Here is a 12,863-nt window from a genome sequence, read left to right on the forward strand (position 1 = left end):
GGCTCTGCAGCCGGCTGAAAGGAAAAAAGGGGGCGGGCCGAGGCACTCAGCCAATCAGCAGCAAAGAGTTTCAGAGCCGACACCAATCAGAAGTGCCGCTTTCCAAAACAGGGGTGACGAGCCAATGGGGGAGCCCGCACTACTAGCGCTCCGGCCAATCGAGTCAGGCCGCCTGTAGGCTGTCCCCGCGGCCTCCCGGCAGCAGGGGGCGCGCTCGCTGGGCGGGCGGCAGCGGCGGCGGTGCCGAGGGCGGAACGGGGGAGGCGCCGCCGTTGTCGCCGCCGTTGTCGCCGCCGCTGTCGCCTGCCCGGCTCGCTGGCTCCGCCTTCCGCGGCGCTGCGCTCCCGCGGGCCCGAGGGGCAGGTAGGGGCTGCGCGGCGGGGGGGGAGGGGAGGAGCCGCGCGCCGATGTCCCGCGCTCGGCGGGGCGGTCCCGGCTGAGGAAGGGCCGCTCCCGGTCCGGCCCGAGCCGCTCCCGCCCCTCGCCAGCCGAGGGGGCCCGCACCGTCCCGCCGCCGCGGGGCCGGCCGTCTCGCTCCCCCCGGGAGAGCGGAGCGGCCCTCGCGCTGCCTGTGCCTCGCGCGGGGGGCGGCGGGCGCGGGTGGTTCGGGCCGCTGTCGGTTCCGCTGGAGAAGCCGCGCGGGTGCCCCCGGGTGAGGCTTCTGCCGGCGATCGGGAGCCAGCTGGCGCGAACAAAGGCGGCGGCGGGCGGGCCCAGAGCGGGGCTGGCGGCGGCGCCGGGGGGCTCGGTGTGGCGGCGGCCCCGGGGCCCGCTCAGCCCGCCGGCTGGCAGCCGCCTCTCGCCGGGAAAACGGGCCCTCCCAGGGCTCGCCTGTTGCTCCGTGACTGGAGCGAAGCCGGCGCTTGACAGGAGAAGCGGGGAGCGGGGCCGTGCGCCGGGCCCGTCCCGCCCCGCGCCGCTCGGGTGGGTTGTGCTCTCGTCCGTCCGACTGAAGGAACCGACAGCCCGTCTGCCGCTTGTTGAGTTTGCGGAGCCGCCGCTCTCGGCTGGCAGCGCTGTTGGTGTTTGGTTACAGAAGAGTCATCACTGTGTTACAGGAAGTGAAAACGAAAAAAACCCCAGAGGCTGTCAGTTGTTGTCATCAAACTCGATTACCAGAGCTTATCTTGGTGCCGATTCTGTTGATAAACCTGGGTTTATTGACAAGATGCTCCCTCTTCAGCTTGTATTTCACATCTGTTCTTTCCTAAAGTGTCTTGGAGAACCATAAAGCAAAGTCTTCCAGCCCCACTCCTTAATTTCCTGGGGAAATGAAGTGACTTTACAAAGCATCTTTGTTCTTTCCTTTTTCTTTCGTGGATTAAAAAAAAAGTAGGAAAGCTACAAAAATAGAAAACAAGCTCTGAACAATGTCTTATTTTGTGGGCAGGGAATGAGTGTGGGGAGATGGAGCTAAATACTTAAAACAAAATATGGAATGAGTAGATGTTGAACTGTAGCTGTAAATTCCATTTCCTTTGTTTTGTTTAGATATTTCATTTTGACAACAGTTAAGTTTGTTTCTCTTTACAGAAATAAAAACTGAAACTGAGTTATGTCTGTGTTATTAAGTGGCTTTTTGAGCTGACGTAACAGAATTGTGTGATTATAACCAGAAGTGTTAGATTAAGCAGAGGAATTAATTCAAAACTATTGACATGTGTGCCGTGCATGCTGCATGTTTGAAATGTCTTACATAATTGCCCAGTGATGCATGAGCACGACTAATGAATCTTTCATGCTTTTGCTATCTGAGGAAGATAACTCTAAATTTTCTACTTTCCTTTCCTGATCCTGGTGCCACTCCAAGGCTGTTGAGCAGTTTACAGTCTCTGTAAGCCATGCTTTAATTTGCACTGCAGTTTGTTATCTGTGATTATTCATTTAAACTGTCGGATGGTTAGGATGGGCAATAAAATTGCTTTGGGAAGTCTGCTTTGGGTCAGGCTTATTCTGTTGGGCAGGTGCTCGATGTCCAGTTTGCTTCTTGGCTGGCTTGGACCTGGGGCAACGGGACGGTTTGTGGGTGACGTGGTCAGGGCACTTCCTCACCTCACATGTCTGTGCTTTCTCGTGCCCCTGGCGGGGGGGAGTTACACGAGTGCAGCTTTTTGGATGCAGATACCTGAACATGTTGCACTTGCTGCTGCTGGTAGTGCAGGAGGCAGCACCAGAGAGGCACTTATGCTGCTTATAGGAGAAAGGGGTTTATACTGGCTGCCTTTTAACCATGTATTCACTCCTGCTGTTCTGTTTCAGGCTTCCCATTCTCTTTGCATTATTCTCTTTATTCTGGGACTCAGTGTGTAACTTCTCTCTTCTACACTTTTCCTATATGGAAACATTGGTGGACTGTTCACGTTTTGATTTTTTACGCAGACTTTTGGTTTCACAGCTTCTGATTGCTTTGAGGAGGTTTTGAGATATGATGGTGTAGATGATGGGTTAATTTTTGACTGAGTTGATTTAATATTTTGAGTTTGTTACCCTCTTTCCTGCCTGTGTCACGAAGAGGGGGGTGGCAGGATCCAAAGGAAGGTCTCTTTGCTCAGTGTGATTTTCACTAGACGTGCATCCCAGTCAAGATTCGTAATTCAGCTGAAGCACTGAGACTGGTAGAAATCTATCAGCAGCAATCATGATAACATTTTGAATGTGCTTTGTACTGTAGAAAGATCTAATTTGAGATTCCTGTAACCCAGTAATTGCATTAATAGTGAAGTCAGCGATGCATGACAGGAGGACGTGCTTCTGTGCTTTAAAAGAACACGTCTATACTCCACACTTAGTTTTAAGTTCCAGCTGTGTGGAGAAGGCCGTGCGGTCAGGACCACTGACTTCCAGTTGTTGTCAGCAGTTAGGCCTGAAGGCGCAGAGAATGCTAATTAAAATCGTTTATTATAGCTGGAGCTGTTAATGTCAATAACGAACAGTAACAGTGAGCTGAAGGTCATAATTCCTATTGGTAGTATTAATAGTTCTGCTCCCCAGGTAACGTTCTGCATTTTTCTTCCATTCTCCCTGCTCCTCTAAATGAGCTGTTTGCACAAGTGTGTGCAGCAGGAGAGGGGTTAGTCCTGCCCGGTTCCTTCACCTTCACAACTCAGTTTTCAGCTGGGGGAACTCATGTGCATGACAAACTGTACATACTTGCTCCCTGGATTCGCAATTTAGAAATAGAAAGGCTAGACTGTCCGAAGCAGTGTGACTTTCCTGCTGTATTCCTTCTACAGAAAACCTCAGTCGTCTGCGTTCTTGTGTGAGTTGGGTGACTTGCATTCCAGAGATCAGTTTTGCTTTGCGACATAGTCTAGCAGCTGTGTTCAAAGCCCTCGTGCCTGAAGAATTATCCCAGGCATATCCTAAATACTGTGAATGTCCTTTAAAACTTCTCTTGAATGCCTCAGAAGTACCAAAATGTAGAAAACAGACTTTTCTGGAAGAAAAGCAAATAACCAGTAAGAGGCATAAGTGGCTTTGTGTAAGAGAGAAGTGCAGGTGTTCCTGGGTGCCAGAAACACAAACTTGTTTTCCTCCGCGTCTCCTGTTTGTGTGACCAGCCCAGCGTCTGTCAGAGAAGGTGACATTGGCTACTGGCAGTGTACTTTCTGCCACTTGGCTTCGGCTTTTGTGAAGCGTGATGAGTTGAAGCCTGTGATAAGGATAAACCAGTATAAATTGTTCTTTAACTTGTTTGGGTTTAGGCAGCTTTTTTTTTTTTTTCCAGTTTTACTAGATTTAGTAGATTGAGCTCCAGTTGCTCATGTAGCAGTAGTTGTATTATAGAAATATAACATCTAATGCAACAGGCAGTTCTGCCTGTGACCTTAATTACCGAGACATTGTTTGTTTTCCCAGATCCCGTACTATTTTTATTCCTTTCCTTTCGCTTGTCTCTTTCAGTGAATTGTACAGGGTAAAGCAACACTATAGGCTTTGCTTTTCTAGTAGAAGTTAAAAGCAACATTTAAACTTTTAAAATATATGTAAATATATGTATTACGAAATCATAGAGTGGTTTGGGTTGGAAAGGACCTTAAAGCTCATCCAATCCCACCTCTGCTATGGGCAGGGACACCTTCCACAGCCCAGGCTGCTCGGAGCCTGTCCAGCCCTTAATCCACCCTTTTTCAGTTAAATATATATATTTGTTTCAATTAAAATATATGTATATATATATTTCCGCCCCAGCAGATAGAGGAGAAAAGCTGTTGCTAAATAGGTGGGGTTTTAAAAACTTTTAAAAGCAGATGTATGACATTACAAGCCAAGATTGTTATTTGCCTTGCGCGAGTCTAACGTGTTTCTGATTGCTTGAAAGCATCTAAGAGTAATTTGGATGGGAGATGTGCTGGTAGAGGTGCTTTCTGAGACAATTTTCAATCCTCTGCAGAATCATCAAATATTTGGGCAATGTGACTGTTAGAGTGTGTTAAGGAAAGATAATTTTTGCCTGAACATCTTATTGATGCAGATGAGTAAGTAGGAAAAAAATAGAAGACTGCTTTGAATCATAAATGACACCACTCACATATGTTCAGCACTTGCTAGATATTCTTTTATCTGTGCTGCCAATTTGTAGCATTTCCATTTATTGTTATAGAGAAACTGAATCTGCACACCTTCAGGTTTCAATATATCTTTTATTCTTTAATATTTACACCAGATGTGATAAATAGATGCAATTGTTACTGTGCTGGACTTTCTTCATCTCTTTGCAGGTTGTTGGTGTGGAGTGTTGAGGTTGAAAATGAGCAGAGTAAAGCTGATCTTAATACTTGCCCAGATCCTGACACCTGCAAGACTCTTGCTTTGTTGGCAAGGTGTTACTTTGTCAGTTGTTAATTCAGGGGACTAAAATATGTTGTACATAACATTTATTTTTATGGGAAAGCATGTGCTGATATTGCTGCTTTCTTTGGTTAGGATGAGCATTTCTTACTCTCGCTAGCCCTCATTTGAGTTATAAAAGCTAACCTCCTGGCATTTGTATTTAGATTTATTCATAGGGATGCTGTTGTTATTCACTTTATCTTATACTAAAAGTCTTTCATAGATACGCCAAAAGCACAGTTTGTATTACTAACTTGTGGAAGAAAAGATGGTGCTTAAAATAACATGAAAAACAATTGCAAAAAGTGTTCATGGCTATTTCCTCTCTGGAGAGTAGATTGAGCACTATTTATATACCCAAACAAGCAATATCTGAACAGTCCAGGTCACTGAACTATTGTCGCTGTCCATGATATTTATCTACAGACCGGTTCTTATTTTTCTTGCTTTCGGAGCTTGCTGCTCTGAGCGGTTGCGGTAGGAAGTGGAGAGAAACGGGGACCTTGGAGCGAGCCCAGCAGTTTGCTTAGTGACCTTAAGAAAATGGCGCAGTTTCTTATGCTCATTTTAGGTGTGTGTCCCAATAGGGCTGGCTCTGAATGGCTTGGAACGGTGCAGACTTCATAGGTTTGCTCAAGACGCTTTGGCAAGGTTTGTAAACATTATTAGAGCCGAAAGCTCATCGGATTGTTTCATTATTCCAAGTAATTTGGAGAGAGGATCTTCTCCGGCTGCTTTCTATTTTTAGTTGCTATTTTCTTGAGTTTGATGGGCGTTATTTAGTTTATTTTGCTCTGTTTTCATTTTTCCACTGGCTGTTTTAATCTTAGTTTCAAGACTAACAGAGATGTACTGCACACAGTGCTTTATTTTTTGTTTTTAAACTATAAATTCCTACAAAAAGTCACTTTCTTCACAAAAATATGTATTTCTTCAAGAGGCTTTCTTTAATTTCAGTATTTTCAGAGTACGACTTTGTCCTACTGATTTCTTTTTGTCAAAAATAAGTTGTGTTTGTAAGTTGCGTATGCAGCTGTGAAAGCATACGTTAAATAGCCTTATCTTGAAGGTTATACAGATCATTTTATCCTATTTGACTTATTTGTAAATCCAGTAAATGAAAGACACGAAGAAAAAAAATCACTGATTTGGGCTACTTACATTGGATTTAAACATCAAGTTGGCGATGTGGAATTACATTAAAGTAATTCAGTTTTTCTAATGAAGTAGGTAGTCTTTGCTACTGGTAAAGTGGCCAAGATTCTCACCTTGGTCAACTGGTAGATATTATTAAAGCAGTAATATTTTGCTTCTAAGTACCCCGTAGCTGTTGAGTGATGATGAGGGACTCTAGAATTAGACTTAATGGTAGTTTTCTAATCAGTTTGGATACTATTAATAAATATAACTGGGTCTTGAGTTTATTCCTGCTTCAACAAACAAACACAAGCAGTCCAAGGCTGTGGAAGGGCAGTGGGGACCCTTGGCTGGGTTTAGCAGTGATGCATGAGAGCTGAGCTCGTGGTAGAAACAATTACTTTGCAAATATAATAGGCTCAGGCAGGATCTCTCGGCAAAGCATATTTTAATAATGATTTTGCAAGACTGGGTGTTCTCCCTAAAGGCAGACACACATAATAGGGCAAAACCCCCTGCTTATATCCCCCCAAAATCCCGGCTGCAGTTTCCCTCCCCTGTTCCCCATTGGTTGGTGCTTCAGGGTTTACAGACTATCCCGATGCACACAATACCCCGCCCCTTATCGGTCTATTTAAGATATGGATTCCTGGTGCTTTGGCTACGCTTCCCCCTAAATTAACTTGTAAATACAGGTACCAGTATGTATACAGGTAGCAGTACATATTCCGGGAAGAGACTGTGTTTTACGTTAAGGATTCACAGTCCGACATGTCTCGGTCCTTCCCCCTGCTGGGGTCAGGCGCCAGGTCCTCAGTTATATAAAAACAACTGTTCTTCCTTAAACATTCCTTACAGTTTGGATTCTATTAATAAATGTACCGGGGTCTCGAGTTTATTCCTGCTTCAACAAACACACACAAGCAGTCCAAGGCTGTGGAAGGGCAGGGGGGACCCTTGGCTGGGTTTAGCAGTGATGCATGAGAGCTTTTCACTACCGAGGGTCTGCGTGGTGTGGAGTCAGCAGGAAACCAAAGGGAAAGGAGAAATTGGCAGGAAGGTTTTCTGTAAGGTGGGCGCTGACAGCGAGGGTGTTTTCTGACCCAGGGCTTTCACCTGGGGTGCCATGGGCCCTGCGGTGTTTGTCTGGAGTTCCTTCAGCTGAGGAGCAGGATGATGTTTGTGTGATGGAATTAGTGTCGGTGTGAGATCGGATCCTTCCGGGCCAAACGCAACCTGCCGTGCACTAACAGCCCTTTATCTCTCTTCCTTTTTGAGGAGTGGCATATCCGAAAAGTGGATGTTCAGGATAACATGTCCAATGTGTCGGAAGAGAGAAGCGCTAGACAACAGAGCATTAAGAAAGGACTCCAGTTTATAGAGTATGTATTTGAGCTGGACAGCCCTGGGAAAGCCCTTGGGTAGAGCCCCAGCGGAGGAAGGAGGACACGTGTTTCTCCTCAGAGTGTTTGCTAACATGAACATGGAGATGGAGAACAGTCCTAAAGAAAATACAGACCCTCTCTTTGTTCTTAAACCCAGCAGATGGAGGGTGGGAGGGCATTCCTTTCTGCCTTTGAGAAAAATCAGCAGTGAGTTTTTTTGGGTGAGTGGAAAATGTCAATACCCTGAAGATGCACCTGATGGACAGCTACACCTAAGAGTAGCTTGCTACTCAAGGGCTGGGTTTGCTTAGCACCGTGTGTTTCAACTCACTGGAGCTAAAATTCAACCTAATGAAACATCATCTTATGAATAGTAGTTAATTTTCATTTGCATCAATGCCAAATTCTTCTCTAGAAGATCCTGGCTAGCTTAAAATCATTGTGAAATTTCACACTGGTTCAAAAAACGGCCCTTTTAAAAGCTATTTAGAAACAGATTCTCAGATAACCCATACGGGAAGGGAAAGGGTTCCTATTTTTCTTCCCGAACAGTTAAAAGTAAATAGCTTTGTTCTGTGCTAGAGAAAATTCCTGTAGTGTCATTGGTATGACTTAATTAAAAAGGGTGTTTTCTTTTGGCAGATAATTTGTCATTATATAATGCTTACAAGAAGATTGCAGTTTTATGTGTAATCTGGTTCTGCACAGTGTAGGAGAGGAAAGAAATAGGTTTTAAACAAAGCTGAGGTTTTAAGCTCAAAGCATTCAAAACCTTAATGCATTTTGAGCGGAGTTGAGCCTGGCTATGTAACTGGAAGTGAAAATGAGTCATTAGTAGTAAGAAAACTGAGTTGTTTAATCAAAACTAATCTCCAGCACTTCTGCCTTGTTTGGTGCAGGCAAAGAACAACATTTAGAGATGTGCCTGTTGCAGCGAGGCTGTGTTTAGTTAGAACCAGTGTTCTCCAATGGGATCATCTTTTAAGCAATGTGAATAATACATAAATGTTGTAATTTCTGTTTCTAGATCTACTTTGCCCTATCCAGGGACGCAAGAACAATATGAGGTAATTAAATTACTTTTGCATTTCCAGACGGGTTTTTAACATGGGCCCGTCTTATTATATTTATTCTTTTCTTCTAAATCAACATTTCCGTGGTGGTGTAGTATGAACAGTAGTTTCCAATGGCTCAATATTGGAACTGGGGACTACTTTGTGATAGAGGTATTTGGGTGCCTGGAATTCACTCATCTAGCAGCCCAGATTAGCTCTTTCTCCGATGTTTGGGATGAATTTGGAGCATTCATTGGATAAACCTGTGTGCTGTTCTGAGGGCAGCACAGTAAAAGTGAGACAGAGGGACCTCAGTCACATCAATCCTCATAACATTTTGTTTTTCTGCACGTTATTATTGTGCATAATTTTTGACATATTTTCAGACTCATCTTTTGAGCATTTTTATCCGATGGTAGGTGGTTTCATTGAATTTGAGATGATATTAGATAACAATGCAATCGTTCACATTTAGATTAAAAAAGTATCTTATGCTCTGCAAAACCAGCCTTTGTGCACTGCTGCCTTACCCATTGCTGGGGCTGCTGCTTGCTAAAAGATTGTAGGGAAATATAGATGTCTTTTTAACTTATATAAAGTAATTATTTGATCAGTAGTTTACCTTCTCTTTTATTTACATATTGTATTGTGGTGTTGAATGTTAGAGACGGTCTTGGGAAAATGCCAGAAGAAAAATATCAATACAAACGAAAGTTTTGCATTTCATTTTGATTCTGTGAAGTTACAAGTATAAGTTTTATATTTCAAAGGTATTTGGAAGATAAACAACAAATGCTGCTGTTGCTGAGTGTTTCTTTTCTTTGTTGCAGTTATTTATACGGGAGCTCGTTAGAAATCTTTTTAATGAAGGGAATGATGTATATCGAGAAGGCGATTGGAGAGGATCACTGAGTCACTATACAGAAGCTATAAATATAGCTGATTATGCTAATTCTGAAGAAATCCATGTTTCTGATGATATTTTAGAGAAGTTGCACGTGAACAGGATAGCGTGTTTTTCTAACCTGGTAAGCTGCTCTTCAAACTGGGATTTCTCAGTGCACTAACGCAGTGTGGAGACACCAAAAGGTTCCTAGTGAGCGAAAAGCCCTTTGCGTTGGTTCGAGAATTGGTGTTTTGAATCATCGATTTGCTGTGCTCTTTAATATCTTATTTTTACAAGTATAATCATTGCAATATTTTGTTATTAATACTAGAATATTATCATTTAAGAAGTCATATTAGGCTTGGAAGTTGAGGGAACAGTATTTTTATCCATTTATGCTGTTGAGTGCTGCTTCCTCTGTGGAATAAGAGCTAAATTATCTTCAAAACTGTTATTGGATTTCCCATGACTGGTGGCCCTGCTGCTTTTTAGTTGCATGAGCCGGTGACTTAGCAACACTCGTAGTGCAGTGGCCTTGAGGAATGTTTTATAATGTTTCAACACCTTCATCTAATACAGTTTAAATTTGGTATTTGAATGCTAATAGTTCTGATGAGTGCCTTTTTTTCTTTCTTCTCATAGGGATTGCATGAAAAAGTTCTGGAAGACTGTGAGATAGCATTGAGATTGAACGAAAACAATTTCAGAGCTCTCTACCGGAAAGCAAAAGCTTTGAATGAACTGAGAAGTTATAAAAAGGCTTATGATGCTGTAGCAAAATGTTCTCTTGCTGTGCCACAGGTAGGTAAATTCTATATTGATGGTTTTTAAAGATTTAATGCAGAATACATATATTTACACCAAGACCATTTAAGGTTTTTTGATAGGTTTGGGTTTTTTTAATGCAGAAAAGTACTTTTTTAATTCGTCCATGAATTATTTTGTCTTGTGGAAGTGAAGGCTGATAGGGATTTCAGGCCCCAAGCTCAGTTTGTTGTGCCAACTTTCAGCAAAAGAAACAGCGAACTCGCAGTGGGGGTCGAATGCCATAAACCTTGGTAATACAAACTAAACCCACTGGTTGTGGTTTGAAATTCTCTACAGTTGTGAGGTTTTGTTTTGATTTTTTTTTTTTTTTCTAAGAATGCATCAGATGCAATCCTGCAGCATTTTCATTGTGGTTTCACCCCAAATTAATCTAATTTGGCTCCCTGAGACACTTCAAAATGCCAACTAAAATGCCTCACCTCCATCCCTGGGAAACTGATACAACGACTTCTCCTTGGTGCCATCTCAAGGCATATCAGGGATAAGAGGGTTTTGAATCTGGGCAGGAACAACCCCAGGTTCCAGTGTAAGTTGGGAAACGACCTGTTGGAGAGCAGCATAGGAGAAAGGGATCTAAGGGTCCTGGGGACAGCAGGGTGACCATGAGCCAGCACTGGGCCCTTGTGGCCAGGAAGCCAATGGTACCTGGGGTGGGTTAGAAGGGGGTGGTCAGTAGGTCAGAGAGGTTCTCCTGCCCCTCTGCTCTGCCCTGGGGAGACCACACCTGCAATATGGTGTCCAGTTGTGGCCCCTCAGTTCCAGCAGGACAGGGAACTGCTGGAGAGAGTCCAGCGCAGCCACCAAGATGCTGGAGGGAGTGGAGCATCTCCCGTGTGAGGAAAGGCTGAGGGAGCTGGGGCTCTGGAGCTGGACAAGAGGACACTGAGGGGGGACTCATTCATGGGGATCAATATGGAAAGGGGCAGTGTCAGGAGGATGGAGCCAGGCTCTTCTGGTGACAACCAGGGACAGGACAAGGGGCAATGGGTGCAAACTGGAACACAGCAGGTTCCACTGAAAGAGGAGAAGAAACTTGTTCGTGGTGAGGGTGGCAGAGCCTGGCCCAGGCTGCCCAGGGGGTTGTGGAGTCTCCTTCTGTGCAGACATTCCAACCCGCCTGGACACCTTCCTGTGTAACCTCATCTGGGTGTTCCTGCTCCATGGGGGATTGCACTGGATGAGCTTTCCAGGTCCCTTCCAATCCCTGACTCTCTGGGGTTCTGAGAGGATGATTAGGAGATTGAGTTCAGACACGCATTCCTGATTGGAACTAAAATGCTGATGGAAACTTTATATGCTTTGCTGGAACAGACTGATCACAGGACAGAACACTGAGCTGCATTTTTTTCACCTTTCTACAAAACGATGGTGAAATGGCTGGACAGCTCTGGAGCTCTTCATATACAGAAGGTTTCAGTTGTGTTTCTAAAGACATAGCAGTTTATCTGAATGTGTAACTGTGGACTTTGGATCCTCACCTTGAACCTCCAGATCTTAATGTTTTCGCTTCAGGTTTATATGCCCTTTACATAAGTTCTATGAATGCTTTTTTAGCTGTAGGACACATTCTGAAAATGAAATCTTCAAATAATTTAAATGGATAGTTAGTGTAACTATAGGACAGAGTGAAATGCAAGCAGGTTTTTAACTCTGCTTTCTAGTTATGTGGTGCCAAAATACAGAGTTCTCGTTAAATATTCAGCAGTGTTATGTAGAAGCTGACATGATGGGAACCAGAAATGTGGCCTTCAATTTGTGTCAAAACAAACTGATCCCATCGCCTCAAAAACCAACTGCCTTCCCCAAATCAACAGGCAAAAATACCCCCCCCCAACCAAAACCAACCAACCAAACCCACTAAAACCAACCAAGCCAAACCAACCAACCAACCCAAACCAACACCGCACCACTTCTCTGAGCTTCTCTAGTGTCGGAAAACTCTTTACATCATTTTAAATTCAAATGGACACTGTCCGTTTTCTGAATATTTAAATATTCCACATATTGCATTCATTTTGCTTGAGGGTAGCTGTATTTTTCAGTGTTAGCTTACAGCCCCATCAGAATAGACTGAGATGTGAACAGATGTCTTGGCTAGAAGACAATACATGTATATTATGAATTTTTGTCTTTTAGGATGAAAGTGTGATTAAGCTTACCCAGGAACTAGCTCAAAAACTAGGGTTAAAAATAAGGAAAGCATATGTAAGAGCAAAGGTAAGATTTTATTCTAATGTTTTACACCAAGGTTTCCCCCTCTTGATATCAATTTGGTACTTAATGAACGTACGTTTTCATTGCAGCCACCCTCCGCAAATGCAGTTTCTAGCGATGTGTCAGCTCAGGTACAGTTTTACATGTTCCAAGCGCCATCTGAACTTAAACTAATAATAATTTGATGACATTGAAGTGTAAGTTGTGCAAGTGCCATTTGATAGAAGATGCTGTTATTTGGGATGTCAGGGTGCTGTTATCTTTGTGTTCCATTTTGCTGTGTATTTATGGCAGACTGGGACCTAAGATTATCACTCAAGTTATCTTTGTAGAATAAACGCTAGTTAAACAACTAAAGCCAATGCAACAAATATATTTACTTTTAACATCTTGAGGCAAGGGCATAGTTATTGTGCTTGTTTATGTATTTATTTTATTTTGTAGACAGTTATCAAAGTGAAGGGTGCCCTTTAATTTGTGCATTTGTCCAAATTCGACCTTCTTTAGAACCTGAACTTGCATTTA

The 12,863-nt window shown here is 43.6% G+C and overlaps 1 protein-coding gene across 6 annotated transcripts in view; it reads left to right on the forward strand.

Moving 5' to 3' along the window:
* The first annotated feature begins 227 nt into the window (after nt 1-227).
* ZC3H7A (zinc finger CCCH-type containing 7A) overlaps nt 228-12,863 on the forward strand; it is a 33,339-nt gene continuing 20,703 nt past the window's right edge. For 2 of the 6 annotated variants that reach the window (XR_013922861.1, XM_080353746.1), the window contains exons 1-7: nt 252-363; nt 7,249-7,352; nt 8,383-8,422; nt 9,241-9,438; nt 9,939-10,097; nt 12,261-12,341; nt 12,428-12,469. Coding sequence is in view for 5 of the 6 variants with exons in the window: in XM_080353746.1 (XP_080209872.1) it covers nt 7,285-7,352; nt 8,383-8,422; nt 9,241-9,438; nt 9,939-10,097; nt 12,261-12,341; nt 12,428-12,469 (588 nt within the window). In the remaining variant the exon portion in view is untranslated. Of the gene's footprint in view, nt 364-7,248; nt 7,353-8,382; nt 8,423-9,240; nt 9,439-9,938; nt 10,098-11,435; nt 11,637-12,260; nt 12,342-12,427; nt 12,470-12,863 lie in introns of those variants that run through there. The other 4 variants (XM_080353749.1, XM_080353745.1, XM_080353748.1 and 1 more) reach the window with 4 other exon arrangements.

Source organism: Nesoenas mayeri, assembly GCF_963082525.1.
Source record: "Nesoenas mayeri genome assembly, chromosome: 15".
In the NCBI taxonomy this organism is placed as follows: domain Eukaryota; kingdom Metazoa; phylum Chordata; class Aves; order Columbiformes; family Columbidae; genus Nesoenas; species Nesoenas mayeri.